General features: G+C 46.8%; 1 protein-coding gene across 9 annotated transcripts in view; it reads right to left on the bottom strand.

Moving 5' to 3' along the window:
* Positions 1–17,932, bottom strand: part of LOC139240912 (R3H domain-containing protein 2) — a 205,813-nt gene that overhangs the window by 39,996 nt on the left and 147,885 nt on the right. For 5 of the 9 annotated variants that reach the window (XM_070869420.1, XM_070869419.1, XM_070869421.1 and 2 more), the window contains 2 exons: positions 9,980–10,210; positions 8,156–8,209 (listed from right to left, as the gene is read on the bottom strand). In XM_070869420.1, the coding sequence (XP_070725521.1) occupies positions 8,156–8,209; positions 9,980–10,210 (285 nt within the window). The remainder of the gene's footprint in view (positions 1–8,155; positions 8,210–9,979; positions 10,211–17,932) is intronic. The other 4 variants (XM_070869423.1, XM_070869427.1, XM_070869426.1 and 1 more) reach the window with 1 other exon arrangement.

The following is a 17,932-nucleotide window of genomic DNA, read 5'->3' as shown; positions in this document are numbered from 1 at the left end:
TCCAGCCAGTGTTTCTTTGAGGTCATATAATGCAGGCACCATGGAATGCTGTATAATGAAGCCATCATGGCTGCCACCTATATTAATTGCTACTGATGTGCATGATGTGCGTGTGGGCAGAAACCACCTGAAAATGAATTGAGTGCAAACACCTTTTTATGAAGGCCATGTGGCTGAGCCCATGGAGTTGTCCACATGGACATGCATGACACTCTACATTCAAGAGAATCCTGCCGCCCAGTGAAAGCTCTCTGTCCTGCGCAGCCGAGGTGTTGCAAGTTGCAAACATAGCATTTTGGCACTTGTTTGATACACGTGTGAACTACAGATCGCCTGATGCGAGTGTTATCTCTTGGGGTGGCCGAGAAGTATCTATTAGCAGAAAAGCTTCACCTCTGCAGCAGGAGCCTTCCTTGATCCAGCGGATGGCACAAGTCTATGGCAGCCTGTCTTGGAAGCAGAGGTAATGAAGACAGGTATTCTCGGACACATCCAGGTACATGTGGAGTGGTCGAAAGCAGGTCCTGGGCTATCGACATGACAGTCCCGGGCCAGAACGGCTCAGGGGCCACAGCACCTACATTTATTGGCCCTCATGCACTCTTCTCCTTCATCTCAATTTTGGGATGGGTTTAGATTACCCCAAAGGAATACCCATCCTCATTGCTTTGTGTGGTGTGGTGTGGCCAGCAGCAACCAAAAATAAAGAAAAATACTGGCAAGGAAAACAAACTGAACGACAGAGGGCTGCCCAACAAAATGCAGCAAGAGGGAATAAAAATTTCAAAAAAAAAACTTAAAAGCTCTATTCTGCTTTAAGAGGCCTATTTGAGGACCCAGCAATGATGAAGGAACTGCGATATACTTCCACGTCAGGATAGTGTGTGACTTGGAGGGGAACGTGGCGGTGGTGGTGTTCCCATGCACCTGCTGTCCATGTCCTTCTAGGTGGTAGAGGTCACGGGTTCACGGGGTGCTGTTGAACATTTTTCCAAGGAGTTTACAAGCTGCCTGTGAAACTCTGCAAAATTAGGGCTTGCATGTCAAACTTTATTGCTTTTCTGAAAAAAAGCCTTCCCAGTCAGTTTAAGGAAATATTTATAAATGTCAGTACAGTGCACTGAACTTTCTGTCAGTGTCGGGTGTAACAGTCATTGGCAGATGCAGCCGGGTTTACAAAGATATAGGGCCTGAACAGGGGGTGCGTGCGTGCGTGGGTGCGTGGGTGCGTGCGTGCGCACGTTGCATGAGCAAAACGGGTAAAGGCTGCAACTTTTCTTTCTGCAGAAAAAAAGATCAGCCAACGCATCAAGCCTGAGTGGCACGGGAGGGGGCCCACCAGATGTCATCTAGTTGACTAGCCTAGAGGAGCGTGCCTTGGCATTGGTGGGTGACCACCCCCATGCCATCACAAAGGGTGCTGCAGATCCCGTGCTAGAGCATGGTAAGCTTATACTAATCTCCGGTCTGCGTTACGCTCATGGCATGCAAGGTCATGCAATGTTAAGTCAAATGCCTTTTAACGCAGTGTGTCGGCCATTAATGGTGTGCTCATGCAGTGATGGAATCCTTTGAAGAATGTAAAATGTTACGGATCACATGTCAGCTTGAGCAACCCCACCCCCCCAGCTATACACTGAAATGTTCTCCTCTACTTGCAGATACTTGATTCGGACAGCACCGAGCAATGTACCCCATCCACCCCGGCACACAAAGGCCGAGTGTGACACCAACGTCTCCTGCCCAGACGTTGTCAGCAGCACCACACACCAGCTCCTTGCCCTTCCCACCCCCCCGCCCCTCCAAGATCACCCATATCCACCTCCGCCATCTAGAGAATGTCTTTTATACTCTATCCTCCTGGCAATAAAGGCCAACATTTCATTTACCTTCCTGATTACTTGCTGTACCTGCATACTGACTTTTTGTGTTTCATGCACAAGGCCCCCAGGTCCCTCAGGTCCCTCTGTACTGCAGTACTTTGCAATTTTTCTCCATTTAAATTATAATTTGCTTTTCTATTTTTTTCTGCCAAAGTGGATAACCTCACATTTTCCCACATTATACTCCAGCTGCCAAATTTTTGCCCACTCACTTAGCTTGTCTATATCCCTTTGCAGATTTTTTGTGTCCTCCTCACAATTTGCTTTCCCACCCATCTTTGTATCAGCAGCAAACTTGGCTACATTACACTTGGTCCCTTCATCCAAGTCATTAATATAGATTGTAAATAGTTGAGGACCCAGCACCGATCCCTGCGGCACCCTACTAGTCAGTTTGCCAACCGGAAAATGACCCATTTATCCCGACTCTCTCTTTTCTGTTAGTTAGCCAATCCTCTATCCATGCTAATATATTTCTCCCAACCCCGTGAACTTTTATCTTGTGCAGTAACCTCTTCTGTGGCACCTTATCGAATGCCTTCTGGAAATCCAAATGCACCACACATCCACTGGGTTCCCCCCTATCCACCGGGTTCCCCCCTATCCACCCTGCTCGTTGCATCCTCAAAGAACTCCAGCAAATTTGTCAAATGTGATTTCCCTTTCATAAAACCACGCTGACTCTGCTTGATTGAATCATGCTTTTCCAAATGTCCCGCTATTGCATCCTTAATAATGGACTCCAGCATTTTCCCAACGACAGATGTTAGGCTAACTGGTCTAAAGTTTCCTGCTTTTTTTAAAATAGGGGCGTTACATTTGCAGTTTTCCAATCCACTGGGACCGCTCCAGAATCCAGGGAATTTTGGTAGATTACAACCAATGCATCCACTATCTCTGCAGCCACTTCTTTTAAGACCCTAGGATGCAAGCCATCAGGTCCAGGAGACTTGTCTGCCTTTAGTCCCATTATTTTACCGAGTATTACTTCATTAGTGATAGTGATTGTATTAAGTTCCTCCCTCCCTATAGCCCCTTAATTATCCACTATTGGGGTGTTTTTAGTGTCTTCTACCGTGAAGACCGATACAAAATATTTGTTCAACGTCTCTGTTATTTCCCTGTTCGCCATTATTAATTCCCCAGTCTCATCCGCTAGGGGACCAACATTTACTTTAGCCAATCTTTTCCTTTTTATGTACCTGTAGAAACTCTTACTATCTGTTTTTATATTTCGTGCTGGTTTACTTTCATAATCTATCTTCCCTCTCAATAATTTTTTTTAGTCGTTCTTTGCTGGCTTTTAAGTTTCCCAATCCTCTGGCCTCCCACTAGTCTTGGCCACATTGTATGCCCTTGTTTTCAATTTGATACCATCCCTTATTTCCTTAGTTAGCCACAGATGGTTATCCCTTCTCATTGGGATATATTTTTGTTGAGAGTTATGAAATATCGCCTTAAATGTCTGCCACTGCTTATCAACCGTCCCACACTTTAATCTATTTTCCCAGTCCACTTTAGCCAACTCTGCCCTCATATCTTTGTAGTCTCCTTTATTTAAGCTCAGGACACTGGTTTGAGAACCAAATTTCTCACCCTCCAACTGAATTTGTAAATCAACCATGTTATGGTCATTCATTCCTTTACGACGAGATCATTTATTAATCCTGTCTCATTACAAAGTACTAGATCTAAGATAGCCTGCTCCCTGGTTGGTTCCGCAACATACTGTTCAAAGAAACTATCCCAGATACACTCGAGGCTACCCTGGCCAATTTGCTTTGTCCAATCAATATGAAGGTTAAAATCGCCCATAATTATTGCCATTCCTTTATTATAAGCCTCCATTATTGTTCAGTTTTGGTCTCCTAATCTGAGGAAGGACGTTCTTGCTATTGAGGGAGTACAGTGAAGGTTCACCAGACTGATTCCCGGGATGGCAGGGCTGACATATGAGGAGAGTCTGGATCGACTGGGTCTGTATTCACTGGAGTTTAGATGAATGAGGGGATCTCATAGAAACATAAAATTCTGACGGGGTTGGGCAGGTTAGAGGCAGGAAGAATGTTCCCGATACTGGGGAAATCCAGAACCAGGGTTCACAGTCTAAGGATAAGGGGTAAGTAATTTAGGACTGAGATGAAGAGAAATTTCTTCACTCAGAGTTGTGAACCTGTGGAATTCTCTACCGCAGAAAGTTGTTGAGGCCAGTCCATTAGATATATTCAAAGAGGGAGTCAGATATGGCCCTTATGGCTAAAGGGATCAAGGGGTATGGAGAGAAAGCAGGAAAGGGGTACTGAGTGAATGATCAGCCATGATCTTATTGAATGGTGGTGCAGGCTCGAAGGGCCGAATGGCCTATTCCTGCACCTATTTTCTATGTTTCTATTATTTCTTGATTTATACTCCGTTCAACAATGTAGCTACTGTTAGGGGGTGTATAGACTACACCCACCAGCAACATTTTCCCCTTATTATTCCTTATCTCCACCCAAACTGATTCAACATCTTGATCTTCTGAGCCAATATTGTTTCTCATTAACGCACTGATCTCATCCTTTATTAACAGTGCTACCCCACATCCTTTTCCTTTTTCTTTTTATCTGTCCTTCCGAATTGTCAAATACCCCTGAATATTTAGTTCCCAGTCATGGTCACCTTGCAACCACGTCTCTTTAATGGCGATCAGATCATACCCATTTGTATCTATTTGTGCCGTCAACTCATCTATATTGTTATGAATAGAAACATAGAAAATAGGTGCAGGAGTAGGCCATTCTGCCCTTCAAGCCTGCACCACCAGTCAATAAGATCGTGGCTGATCATTCACTCAGTACCCCTTTCCTGCTTTCTCTCTATACCCCTTGATCCCTTTAGCCATAAGGGCCATATCTAACTCCCTCTTGAATATATTCAATGAACTGGCATCAACACTCTTCGGTAGGGAATTCCACAGGTTAACAACTCTCTGAGTGAAGAAGTTTCTCCTCATCTCAGTCCTAAGACTGTGTCCCCTGGTTCTGGACTTCCCCAACATCGGGAACATTCTTCCCGCATCTAACCTGTCCAGCCCCGTCAGAATCTTGTATGTTTCTATGAGATCCCCTCTCATCCTTCTAAACTCCAGTGTATAAAGGCCCATTTGATCCAGTCTCTCCTCATATGACAGTCCTGCCATCCCGGGAATCAGTCTGGTGAACCTTCGCTGCACCCCCTCAATAGCAAGAACGTCCTTCCTCAGATTAGGAGACCAAAACTGAACACAATATTCCAGGTGAGGCCTCACCAAGGCCCTGTACAACTGCAGTAAGACCTCCCTGCTCCTGTACTCAAATCCCCTAGCTATGAAGGCTAACATGCCATTTGCCTTCTTCACCACCTGCTGAACCTGCATGCCAACTTTCAATGATTGATGAAACATGACACCCAGGTCTCGTTACACCTCCCCCTTTCCTAATCTGCCGCCATTCAGATAATATTCTGCCTTCGTGTTTTTGCTCCCAAAGTGGATAACCTCACATTTATCCACATTATACTGCATCTGCCATGCATTGGCCCACTCACCTAACCTGTCCAAGTCACCCTGCAGCCTCTTAGTGGCCTCCTCACAGCGCCACCCAGTATAGTGTCATCCGCAAACTTGGAGATATTACACTCATTTCCTTCATCTAAATCATTAATGTATATTGTAAAGAGCTGGGGTCCCAGCACTGAGCCCTACGGCACTCCACTAGTCACTGCCTGCCATTCTGAAAAGGACCCGTTTATCCCGACTCTCTGCTTCCTGTCTGCCAACCAGTTCTCTATGCACGTCAGTACATTACCCCCAATACCATGTGCTTTGATTTTGCACACCAATCTCTTGTGTGGGACCTTGTCAAAAGCCTTTTGAAAGTCCAAATACACATCCACTGGTTCTCCCTTGTCCACTCTACTAGTTACATCCTCAAAAAATTCCAGAAGATTTGTCAAGCATGATTTCCTTTTCATAAATCCATGCTGACTTGGACCGATCCGGTCACTGCTTTTCTCAATGCGCTGCTATTTCATCTTTAATAATTGATTCCAACATTTTCCCCTCTACTGATGTCAGGCTAACCAGTCCATAATTACCCGTTTTCTCTCTCCCTCCTTTTTTAAACAGTGGTGTTACATTAGCTACCCTCCAGTCCATAGAATTGATCCAGAGTCTGTTGGAAAATGATCACCAATGCATCCACTATTTCTATGGCCACTTCCTTAAGTACTCTGGGATGCAGACTATCAGGCCCCGGGGATTTATCGGCCTTCAATCCCATCAATTTCCCAAACACAATTTCCCGCTTTATAAGGATTTTCTTCAGTTCCTCCTTCTCACTAGACTACATGCATTCAGATAAAGAGCTTTTAAATTTGTTTCCTGCTTTGACCCCACTTTCGGATTCACCTTTATGTTTATACATTCTGTCCCTTCCTGTCACGCTCTGGTTTTTATTTTCCCCAGTGCTACCCTGCTCTATTGCCTTATCCTTATTCTTTGACTTTTTACATTTTCGCTTACCTGAATTCCTCCGCCTGCCCCTCCCCCCCCACTAATTAATTTAAAGCCCTCTCTACGGCCCTAGTTATTTGGTTCGCCAGGACCAGAGTCCCAGCACGGTCTAAGTGGAGCCCGTCCCAACGGAACAGCTCCCTCTTACCCCAGTACTGGTGCCAGTGTCCCACGAACCAAAACCCATTTCTCCCACACCGGTCTTTGAGTCACGTGTTTAACTCTCTGATCTTATTTACCATATGCAAATCTGCTCGTGGCTCAGGTAGTAATCCAGAGATTATTAACTTTGTGGTTCTGCTTTTTAATTTGGCCCCTAGCTGCTCATACTCCCTCAGCAGAAACTCTTTCTTTGTCCTATGTCGTTAAATGTCTGCCCTCTCAGGTGGACGTAAAAGATCCCACGGCACTATTTCAAAGAGCAGGGGAGTTATCCCCGGTGTCCTGGCCAATATTTATCCCTCAATCATCACAAAAACAGATGATCTGGTCATTATCACATTGCTGTTTGTGGGAGTTGTGTGCTATTCTATGCCTTATCCGCACAATGAAGATGTGCAGACTGCAAAATATATTAAAAGTGAATTCATTTTATTCAGTTGTGTGGTGATACACTGTTTAATGTGTTCATTTAATGCATTTGCCCTTGATTGCTCTGACATTCATAATGCTGGTTGTGCATGTACTTTACTAATAAATGGCCTCCCAGTTGAGTAGCACTGGTGGGTGGCTGCATAACCAACTGGTGAGCTGCAGGGATACAGAAGGGCCACTACCCGTACCTGCGACTAACCCTGCTGGACCTGCATTACTGCCTGGGCTCAGCTACTGCTGTAGTGGCTGCAGAACCAATGTTTTCACTCTTGCATGGCTACATGAAGGTTCAGAACTGCTGCTGAAATGAATGGCAAGAAGCTGCTCCTGTGGTTGTCAACACATGACACTGTTGGAGGGCATCTCCTCATGATGCCTGCCCATCTGTCTGAGCATAGATCAGTGAGCATTTATGGGGTCTGGGAATCTCTCCCTCATGACTGTTTCAAACCAGACTCCAAGCTTATTGAAGCAGGTTTGACTGCATTTTGGGGCTGTTATGAGAGACGAGGGAGCATTCATGAGATGCTTCTACTGTACATACATGTGTAACTGAACCCTCCAATGCAGATGCAACTCACGTGCTCCATAATAAACTGTAGTGCAGACAACTGTTGTTCCTTGACGCTACTCAGGTGGGAGATAGCAGTGCAGATCTGTGTGTTGAACTCCCCCATACTAGTCTTTTAATGTAGTATGTTTCTAGTGGTGTATCAGCCTCTGTGTAAAAGCAGGCCCACTAAGTGTGTACCTCTGTGCAAGTTGGGAGGAGCATGCAGTATAGTGGGCCTTTGCCCTGTACCAGCTGGTCCTCAGAGGGTGGTGAATCTTTGGAATTCTCTACCTCATGGGCTGTGGATGCTCAGTTGATGAGTATACTCAAGAGTGAGATCAATAGATTTTTGGGCAGTAAGGGAATCAGGGATAGGGCGGAAAAGTGGAGTTGATGTAGATGATCAGCCACAATCTTACTGAATGGCGGAGCGGGCTTGATTTGATGTTTGACCTACTCCTGCTCCTATTTCTTATGTTCTTATTAAGCTTTCCTCAGTGACTCGCCCTGTGCTTTCTCAATATACTAGCTACTTCTGCCATACTGTGTGTATTTGTGCTGGTGTCAAGTCGAGATGTTGATGGTTGTTACTTGGTGAGTGGTGCTCTCCAGTTTCAGCTGTAGATCGAGTAGATTCTCCTTGCTCTGTAAAGAGAACACATGGTACATTGAGTACATTAACACATTTACCTAGTTGGATACTGCAGTCATTACAGTCCTATTATACAATTGCGCAGAGTCACTGTATGTGGTAATCATGAATATCTTAATAAATGGTACATACCACAAGATCTGCATTCTCCTCCAATCGCCACAAACCCCATGACATCCAGTTTGCTCTGCTAAACAGAACTACAACAGTTTACTCATAAGGAATGAGGTGTTTGATGTCTGGTGCTCCATTACCGGTTCCAGGTTGCCACCATCCATCATATGCAAATGTAGCCTTTAAAGATAAGAGCAACGTGGATTGCGACTGGGTGTTTAGAAACACGACAATTCCTCCTTGCAGTACATTCTCTTTCCCATCATGGCGTGTAATACAATTTGCACAACCTTGCAACTTCATTTTTCCAAGTATGGTGTCTTTTGTATATACTGTATCCTTAGTTATTTTCCTTCATGTACAGGTACCTCTCTCTCCTCCTTTAAGACGCTCCTTAAAACCTACCTCTTTGATCAAGCTTTTGGTTACCTGTCCCAATATCTCATGTGGCTCGGTGTTAAATTTAATTGATTATGCTCCGGTGAAGCGCCTTGGAATGTTTTACTACGTTAAAGGCGCTATATAAATGCAAGTTGTTGCTTTCAACATTGATGCTGTCCTACACGATAGGCTTTGGCCCTTCACTTTGCTTCTTAATTTTAAAACTCACTCCACATAGAACCCTTATATGCAACAGACACAGGAGACTTCAATCCCATCATCTTGGGTTGCATTTAAACCCAGATCCCAGAGGCAAATAAGCATTTTATAACCGAATGCCCCACCCAATCACTTAGCAAGATAGTTTAAAATATATATATTCTGTGAACAAGTTGAGCTTAGTGGAGGTGGCAAGATGCAAGTGAAAGCACCATAATGATAGCATATATATAATAGCTGTGTTACAATATAGGCCTTGATTTTAACTCCACCCCAGTCTGGCGAAAACCAGGAGGGGAGGGGGCAGTTACAATAGAGCGGGGGTCTTGTTTTCCTGCCCTGATGTGACCAACTGCAATTGTAAATTGCAGGTGGCATGGTCACCTGCCCATAGTGGCGCAGTCCTCTTTAAATATGCAGATCAGGCTCCAATGACATAACTGGGGCCCGATCTGCCATTTTAACCTCAAATCTGAGCGAGGTAAAGCAATGGTGGCTTCACCCCAAGGCCAAACCTGCTGGGAACTGGATTGAAGTGCCAGAAAAGGTCGAGCAAGTTTAAAAAAAAAATGAAGTGTCCTTGTGGGCCAGAAGGAGCAGGAGGTAGCCTATACAACGGGCTTCAGGCGATCATTTGACCAGAGAGGGTATCATAGCTGGTCCAATCCTGTTCTCCTCCAATTCTCCATAAACATGCATTTTCTAGCAACAGGCACTGGATAAGGTCGGGGGCAGGAACGGTGTCTGATTTTCTTCTCTCCAGTCCAGAGGAACTTGAGGCTAATCATCGCACCACCACTGCCAGTGCAGCCAAGATCAGCAACTCAGGCGTTAACCTAGGACTTTCTTGGTCTGTACAGGGCCAGTACCGCCCTAGGCAATACATTTACTCTCAGAATCACCAGGAAGCTCTGCTTGACTTTCACGGATTGTAAATTTTCCAGGAATCCACAATGTAACATGGTATTGTAAAACAATTCAGACATGTGACCAATAATTTGCTCTCACATTCTGAATGCCAGAAATATGCGTGATGCAAAAACAAATACCTGCTGGGGAGGTTGTATGTAACCCTGAGGCTGAAGCACCTGCTGAGCTGCGGGATGTCCAGATGCCGAGTAGGGAGGTGCAGAGAGCGACTGTCCTGGTGAAGCTATGATGTAGCCAGGCTGCTGGGTCATCACTGAGGCTTGAAATACAGCAGAGGTAGTCTCGGGAGCTTCGGTGGAACCCTGGCGGCTGAGGCTCATGTGTCCGAACTGGTTGCCAAGATCTTCAGGCTAATTTGCATACAAAAACAGAATTACCCAAACTTCATCTTCACAAATTGAACAATAGATCTGGTCAAGTAAACTCTCGGACTACAGAAACCTATTCTCTAACTTACGCCGATCCCCTTAATTTTACACAAAGTACACACAATGGTGGAGACACAGATAGTTTATTGTTATTGACAAATAAACATGAATAATAAAGGCCGCGTCAGAGGGATAGGCTGCTGTTCCCACATTTATATATTCAGTTAAACACAATCACATACATCTCCGTGTCCGCCGTGGCTCAGTGGGTAGCACACTCGCCTCGGAGTCAAAGTTGTGGGTTCAACTCCCACTCCAGGAACTTGAGCTCATAAATTTAGGCTGACACTCCAGTGCAGTGCTGAGGGAGTGCTGCACTGTCGGAGGTGTCGTCTTTCGGATGAGACGTCTCAGGTGGACGTAAAAGATCCCAAGGCACTATTTCGAAGAAGAACAGGGGAGTTCTCCCCGGTGTCCTGGCCAATATTTATTCCTCAAGCAACAGAATAAAAACAGATTATCTGGTCATTATCACATTGCTGTTTGTGGGAGCTTGCTGTGCGCAAGTTGGCTGCCACATGCCCCACATAACAGTGACTGCACTTCTAAAGTACTTCATTGGCTGCAAAGCGCTTTGAGACATCTGGTGGTCATGAAAGGCGCTATATAAATGCAAGTCTTTCTTTTCAATTTAAGTTTTTAATTTAGTTATATGTTGATTTTTCTAAGTGCTGGAACAATTGAATACTTAAGACAATGAAAGCGAAGGTGTAGTCTACAGAATCATAGAATTTTGCCGTACAGGAGTCCATTCAGCTTGTGCTGGCTCTCCAAGAGCTATCCACTTAACCTCACTCCTCTACCCTTTCCACATTATCCTTTTTCAAGTATTTATCCACTTCCCTTTTTGAAGTCATTGTGGATTCGGCTTCCACCACAGCTTCTGGTTGGGTATTCTATGTTCGAACAACCCTCTACTTAAAAAATAAATGTCCTAACTTCTCCCTTTGCTCTTTTGGTACCGATCTTACATTTCTGTCCTCTGGTTAGATTCACCAGCCGGTGGAAATTATTTTTTCTCGATTTATCTCATCAAAACCCTTCATGATTTTGAACACCCAGATCAGATCTCCTCTTAGCTGTTGAAAAGAGCCCCGGTTTCTCTGGTCTCTTCTCATATCTTAAAGCCTCGCATCTCTGGCATCAGCTGAGCAAATCTCTTCAGCACCTACTCCAAGATCTCGACATCTGTCCTAAAGTAGGGCGCCAAAAACTAGACACAATCGCCTGGAATTTATGTAGGGGTTCTCCCGAACTCCTGCCGTAACTTTGAAAGAAGCTCGAGAGCCAGTGTAAACGACTAAAAACAGCTGTTTCGGCGGATTCTCCCGTCGTTTCCAAAGCTACGGCAGATCATGAGAACTACGTCGAAGTCCTCCCCCAATTATCTAACTGCATCAGAAGGTTGTGTGTTTTGACAGCTTTATCAATTGCTTGTCTCACTTTTATCGATGTGTATCTGGACCTCGCAGTCGCTCTACTCCTTTCAAAGTTCTATCGTTCAGTGTATGTGTTCTCTTATTCTTCCTCCCAAAACGTCCTCAAACATAAATGTTCAAGTGTTGGGTTGCCCTTGTTGCCCTTGCAAGTTGCAAGTTGCCCTTGCAAGTGTGTCTTGTTTGCCAGGCAACCAAGATGCAGATAGAACATAAGAAATAGGAGCAGGCGTAGGCCATTTGGCCCCTCGAGACTGCTCAATAAGATCATGGCTGATCTTCTACCTCAACTCCACTTTCCTGCACTGTCCCCATATCCCTTAATATCCAAAAGTTTATCGATCTCAGCCTTGAATATACTCAACGACTGAGCCTCCACAGCTCTCTGGGGTAGAGAATTCCAGAGATTCACCACCCTCTGAGTGAAGAAGTTTCTCCTCATCTCAGTCTTAAGTGGCCGACTCCTTATTGTGAGATAGTGACCCCTGGTTCTCGACTCCCCAGCCAGGGGGAACTATCCCCCCTCCATCTACCTTGTCAAACCCTGTAGGAATTTTGTATGTTTCAATGAGATCACCTCTCATTCTTCTAAACTCTAGGGAATATAGGCCTAGTCTACTCAATCTCTCCTCATAGGACAATCCCCCCCATCCCAGGAATCAGTCTGGTGAACCTTCGTTGCACTCCCTCTATGGCAAGTATATCCTTCCTTGGAGAAGGAGACCAAAACTGTACACAATACTCCAGGTCTGCTCTTGCCAGGGCCCTATTTAATTGCAGTAAGATGTCTTTACTCTGATACTCAAATCCTCTTGTAATAAAGGCCAACATACCATTTGCTTTCTTAATTGCTTGCTTTTATGAAAGGAGAAGTGAGTACTCGTCATATCGCCCGGCGAGAGCTCTGTACAATAAGTTACCTAATGTACAAACTCATCTGCATTCTTCACAATGATCTACATCCTTCACACAATATAGGAGTGAAGCTCAGCTTGATAGGCTGTGGGGAAACCATGTGCCGAGCGCACACATGAACATGTTACAATGATGCTGCAGATTGCATGCATCTTCCACTCCCGTGTCACAAGACTAGCACCATTCCATCAAATTATTTTGATCTGAAGCCCCAACTTATCACAAACCCTCCAAAAATGTAAGGCCTGTGGGATGGACATCTGGAGGATGCATATCATTCAAACAACGAGGAGGAGCCGACAAGGAAATAGGCGCAAGTGCCCTCTGCTTGTTGATGTTTTGGACTGACAATAGTGCTGTTAGACAGACGACAACAACTTGCATTTATATAGCACCTTTAACATCGAAAAACAACTCAAGCTAGAGGCAAGGAGGTGGTTGAGCAGATTGACTGTGGGAAAGGCTGTTATAATGGAATGTCTTATAATACGCTGTTCTCCTGTGACCGCCACATAAGGTCCAAAGCACAGTCGATCTTTACGAGTTAGGAAACTACTGGCATGGCGGGTTCAGCTGCACCAATCTGTATCACATGTTGGAGCCACAAAGATAGATACTGCCATTAGGTCTAATATTTTGAAATAATCTTTCACTGGGATTCATGGTCTTTCCTGCAACAAGGATATCAGATGTCTGACAATAGTGGTGCAATGGCAGGAAAACCTGCCGCTGGGTCGTTGGAAGTAACGCCAAGAATATTAGGTCTTGTCTGGGACTTCCAAAGATTGCCTATGGGCTAGACTTTTCAGCAGATTTCTCGGCGGTACAGCTGTTTTTTTTGATGAAAACCCGCCCGGCGAAAGATTCCTCTTTATTTAAAAAAGAGTTCCGCCCACATTTTAAGATCGCCGGGTATCAACCGCCCTCGTGCACCGGCGAGAAAACCGCCAGGATCTAAGTTTTGCCTCGGCGGAGGACCCATACACACCACCGAGGAAACCGCCCACGAAAAGCTGCCGGAACAGGGCGGTCGGTGAGTACCCTGCAAAGAAAGGCAAGTTAAAGGTTTTTAAAAATTATTTTTAAAATTCTAAAATGGCGATTACGTTAAAAAGTGTCTTGAGAATGTTTAATAACTTTTTATTTTTTGTTTAACTGAAATTTTTTTTTTTTAAAGTTTTCCCCCCTCCCTCGGCCCAACCACAGCCTCGGAATAAATGTTAGTACTTACTGCCCATTCCGGTAAGAACCGCCCGTTTCACCTAGTTTTGTCTTTAACTGCCAAGAATTAGTGCAAGATGCATTTTCTCACCGGGCGATATTTTTTACCTTAATTATGAAAATTTACGCCAGCATTAGTTGCAGAACGTTAATGGTTTTTCTGGGCGGCAATCGGGCGATGAGGGGCTTTAGGGAAAGTCTAGCCATAGGAATCCCTGCTGTTACTGGACACCTGCCATACTGGCATGTGGCTTTACTGAGGTGCAGAGTAACATCCTGACATCCAATACAACCATGGTTGCGACTGGGTGATGGGACAAAGGTTTTGCCAACCCTGCACGCTCATAGGGTTACAGGCTGATAATTTGCTTATGTTGTCCCAGAACCTTGTGATCATGGCTCACAAGAAAATGATAACGAGGAATTGCATAAAAGCTGCCTGGTGTAATCAGCGAGATTTGGAAGAATGGTTCTACTCCCAGGCCAGGGACCCTCGGAGCTAATACATTTAGGCTTTGTATGATCCATGTATTGAATGTCATTGCATTGAGAGCTTTGGTCCAATAGTGCATCATCAGGCAGCTCATCTCTACCTTCCTTCTCCTCCTCCTGCCCCTCCCCTCGGAAAGTTCTGTTCTCAGCTGCCCACAGGTTTCAAGGTGGAGCCTTGGGTCTCCACTGGCTGAGGAGCTCTGGTTTGCTCTGTAGATGGGATCATTCCAACTATTGATTCTGCCAAGTCTGAATGTGTCTCATTTAAGAGATCATTTCTTGGATCATAGCCAGGGTAAACACCCCAATTCCTTTACAGTGGGAGGATATTTACATTTTGTTTTATGCTGTGTTTAGACTATCCCGATCCGAAAATACTCTAACAGCTATGGAGCTGAAACCTCGAGCGGAGATATTCCTATGTGAAGGGAGCACAGTAATGTTACGCTAATAGTTTATTCCTCAGGGGGATCCATTATTGTTTGCCCTCAGTTTAGATGATAGTCAGTGCTAGTCATCGTCAATGATACTCTGTGTCAATATTCATTTGGGGGTGGTAAATTTTCACTACGGAGCAGCATAAAAACACCTTAAGTGCCACTTGGTATAGGAGCCTCCTTGGTGTCAGCTGAAACTAGCAAGTGTCTGGCATCAGCTGATGATATTGAACTCTTGGCAACAATTAGTGCTATGTCTTCCGTGACATCCGACTGGACACGGCTGCATTTCTTAGGCTTACTTGTTCCGAATAATGTGGAAAACACAGTGCAGCCATTCATTGGGTGCATTTTATTAATCGGTCACACACAGGCAAGTTGTGTATTACACTTAGGTGACAAACATTGTATGCAAGTGTCAGCAATCATGAATTTGATATTGCGTTGCAGTGTAGAGGGATAAAAATTTGTCTTATGTGGGAGCGTATAGTGCGTGGTATCGATCCGGCCGGCCGTTATATGCCCCATCTGATATTCAGTTCTACTGACTTCAATGAACTGAATATCGGGCGGGGTGTATAATGGGCGGCCGAATCGATACCGATTGCCGAAGATTAATTTCTACCCGAAGTCTTTGGCAGACAATGGTGCAGACATTGGGCCCAAGTTTCAGCCTCAGTTGCTCCTGATTTTTTGGAGCAACTGGTGTAGAATGGAGTATCTTAGAAATTCAAATTCTCGGCATTTAGTTTGATCCAGTTCTAGTCAGTTAGAACAGTTTCACTTTGGAAGATAATTTTTTTTTCCCAAAAGGGGGCGTGTCCGGCCACTTACGCCTGTTTTCAAAGTTTCGGCAGTGAAAACTTACTCCAAACTAACTTAGAATGGAGTAAGTGAAGATTTTTGTACGCTCGAAAAAACCTTGTCTACACTTTAGAAAATCAGGCGTAGGTTACAAATCAGGCGTAGGGAATGGGGGGGGGGGGGTTTAAAGGAAAGTTTACAAACATTAAACACTTCAGTTTTACAAATAAAGAGCCATCATCAATAATAAATGATAAAAACATCAATAAATCAACCAATAAATCAATCCAAAAAAATTAATAAGAACATTTTTTTTTAAATCAATAAATAAAACATTTTCTACTTACCGACTGCAGCACCGGGAGCCCTCCAACAGCGTGCTGGGATCCCTCCCCCCCCCCCCACCCAGTGTGTCTCTGTCAGTGTCTCTATCTCTCTGTCTGTGTGTGTGTCTCTCACTCTCTGTCTGGCGCTGTCAGAAACACAGACACTGAGGGGAGGGGGGAGGGAAGAGGGGGGAAAGAGAAGAGGGGGGGGAAGAGAAGAGGGGAGGGAAAGAGAAGAGGGGAGGGAGAGAGAAGAGGGGAGGGAGAGAGAAGAGGGGAGGGAGAGAGAAGAGGGGAGGGGGAGAGAAGAGGGGAGGGGAGAGAAGAGGGGAGGGGGAGAGAAGAGGGGAGGGGGAGAGAAGAGGGAGGGGGAGAGAAGAGGGGAGGGGGAGAGAAGAGGGGAGGGGGAGAGAAGAGGGGAGGGGGAGAGAAGAGGGGAGGGGGAGAGAAGAGGGGAGGGGGAGAGAAGAGGGGAGGGGGAGAGAAGAGGGGAGGGGGAGAGAAGAGGGGAGGGGGAGAGAAGAGGGGAGGGGGAGAGAAGAGGGGAGGGGGAGAGAAGAGGGGAGGGGGAGAGAAGAGGGGAGGGGGAGAGAAGCGGGGGAGGGGGAGAGAAGAGGGGAGGGGGCGGGGCGGGGGCTCGCCGTGTGCCGCGGGTCGCCGCGCGGGGGGCCGCCCCTCCTGTTTTGCTCCTCCGTTTTCCTCTCCTCGCCTTTTTCCCTCCTTGGCCGCGCCCCGCCGGGGGCCCGCCTCCGTGGGCCGCGCCTCTCCGGGGGTCGCGGCCGCTCCGGGGTGTGCCTCTCCTCCGGCCCCCCTCCTTTTGTTCCGCGGCCTCTCCTTGTGTGGTCGGCCTTCCCACCACACACACACAGTCACACACACCCCCCGGGGGAAGAGAAGAGAAGGGGGGGAAGAGAAGAGAAGGGGGGGAAGAGAAGAGAAGGGGGGGAAGAGAAGAGAAGGGGGGGAAGAGAAGAGAAGGGGGGGAAGAGAAGAGAAGGGGGGGAAGAGAAGAGAAGGGGGGGAAGAGAAGAGAAGGGGGGGAAGAGAAGAGAAGGGGGGGAAGAGAAGAGAAGGGGGGAAGAGAAGAGAAGGGGGGGGAAGAGAAGAGAAGGGGGGGGAAGAGAAGAGAAGGGGGGGAGAGAAGAGAAGGGGGGGAGAGAAGAGAAGGGGGGGGAAGAGGGGGAAGAGAAGAGGGGGGAAGAGAAGAGGGGAGGGGGAAGGGAAGAGAAGAGGGGAGGGGGAAGGGAAGAGAAGAGGGGGGGGACAAGAGAAGAGAAGGGGGAGGGGGAAGAGAATAGAAGGGGGGGAAGAGAAGGGGGGGAAAAGAGAAGGGGGGGGAAAGAGAAGGGGGGGAAAGAGAGGGGGGGGGAAAGAGAAGGGGGGGGGAAAGAGAAGGGGGGGGAAAGAGAAGGGGGGGGGAAGAGAGGGGGGGGGAAGAGAAGGGGGGGGAAGAGAAGGGGGGGAAGAGAAGGGGGGGAAGAGAAGGGGGGGAAGAGAAGGGGGGGAAGAGAAGGGGGGGGAAGAGAAGGGGGGGGAAGAGAAGGGGGGTAAAGAGAAGGGGGGGAAAGAGAAGGGGGGGAAAGAGAAGGGGGGGAAAGAGAAGGGGGGAAAGAGAAGGGGGGAAAGAGAAGGGGGGAAAGAGAAGGGGGGAAAGAGAAGGGGGGAAAGAGAAGGGGGGAAAGAGAAGGGGGGAAAGAGAAGGGGGGAAAGAGAAGGGGGGAAGAGAAGGGGGGGAAAGAGAAGGGGGGGAAAGAGAAGGGGGGGGAAGGAGAAGGGGGGGGAAGGAGAAGGGGGGGGAAGGAGAAGGGGGGGGGAAGGAGAAGGGGGGGGGAAGGAGAAGGGGGGGGGGAAAGGAGAAGGTGTGGGGGGGGGGGGGAGGAAGGAGAAGGTGTGGGGGGGGGGGGGGGGAGGCTGAATGGGCCGGGCCCAAGACTTCGGGCAGGGCCCGTCCCCAGCACCAGATTTACAGGTAGGTGACGTTGGGTCGGGTCGGGTCGGGGGGGGGGGGGGAGG

The sequence above is a fragment of the Pristiophorus japonicus genome, chromosome X, assembly GCF_044704955.1.
Source record: "Pristiophorus japonicus isolate sPriJap1 chromosome X, sPriJap1.hap1, whole genome shotgun sequence".
NCBI classification, from domain to species: Eukaryota; Metazoa; Chordata; class Chondrichthyes; family Pristiophoridae; genus Pristiophorus; species Pristiophorus japonicus.
This window is presented reverse-complemented; position numbering and strand designations above follow the sequence as displayed.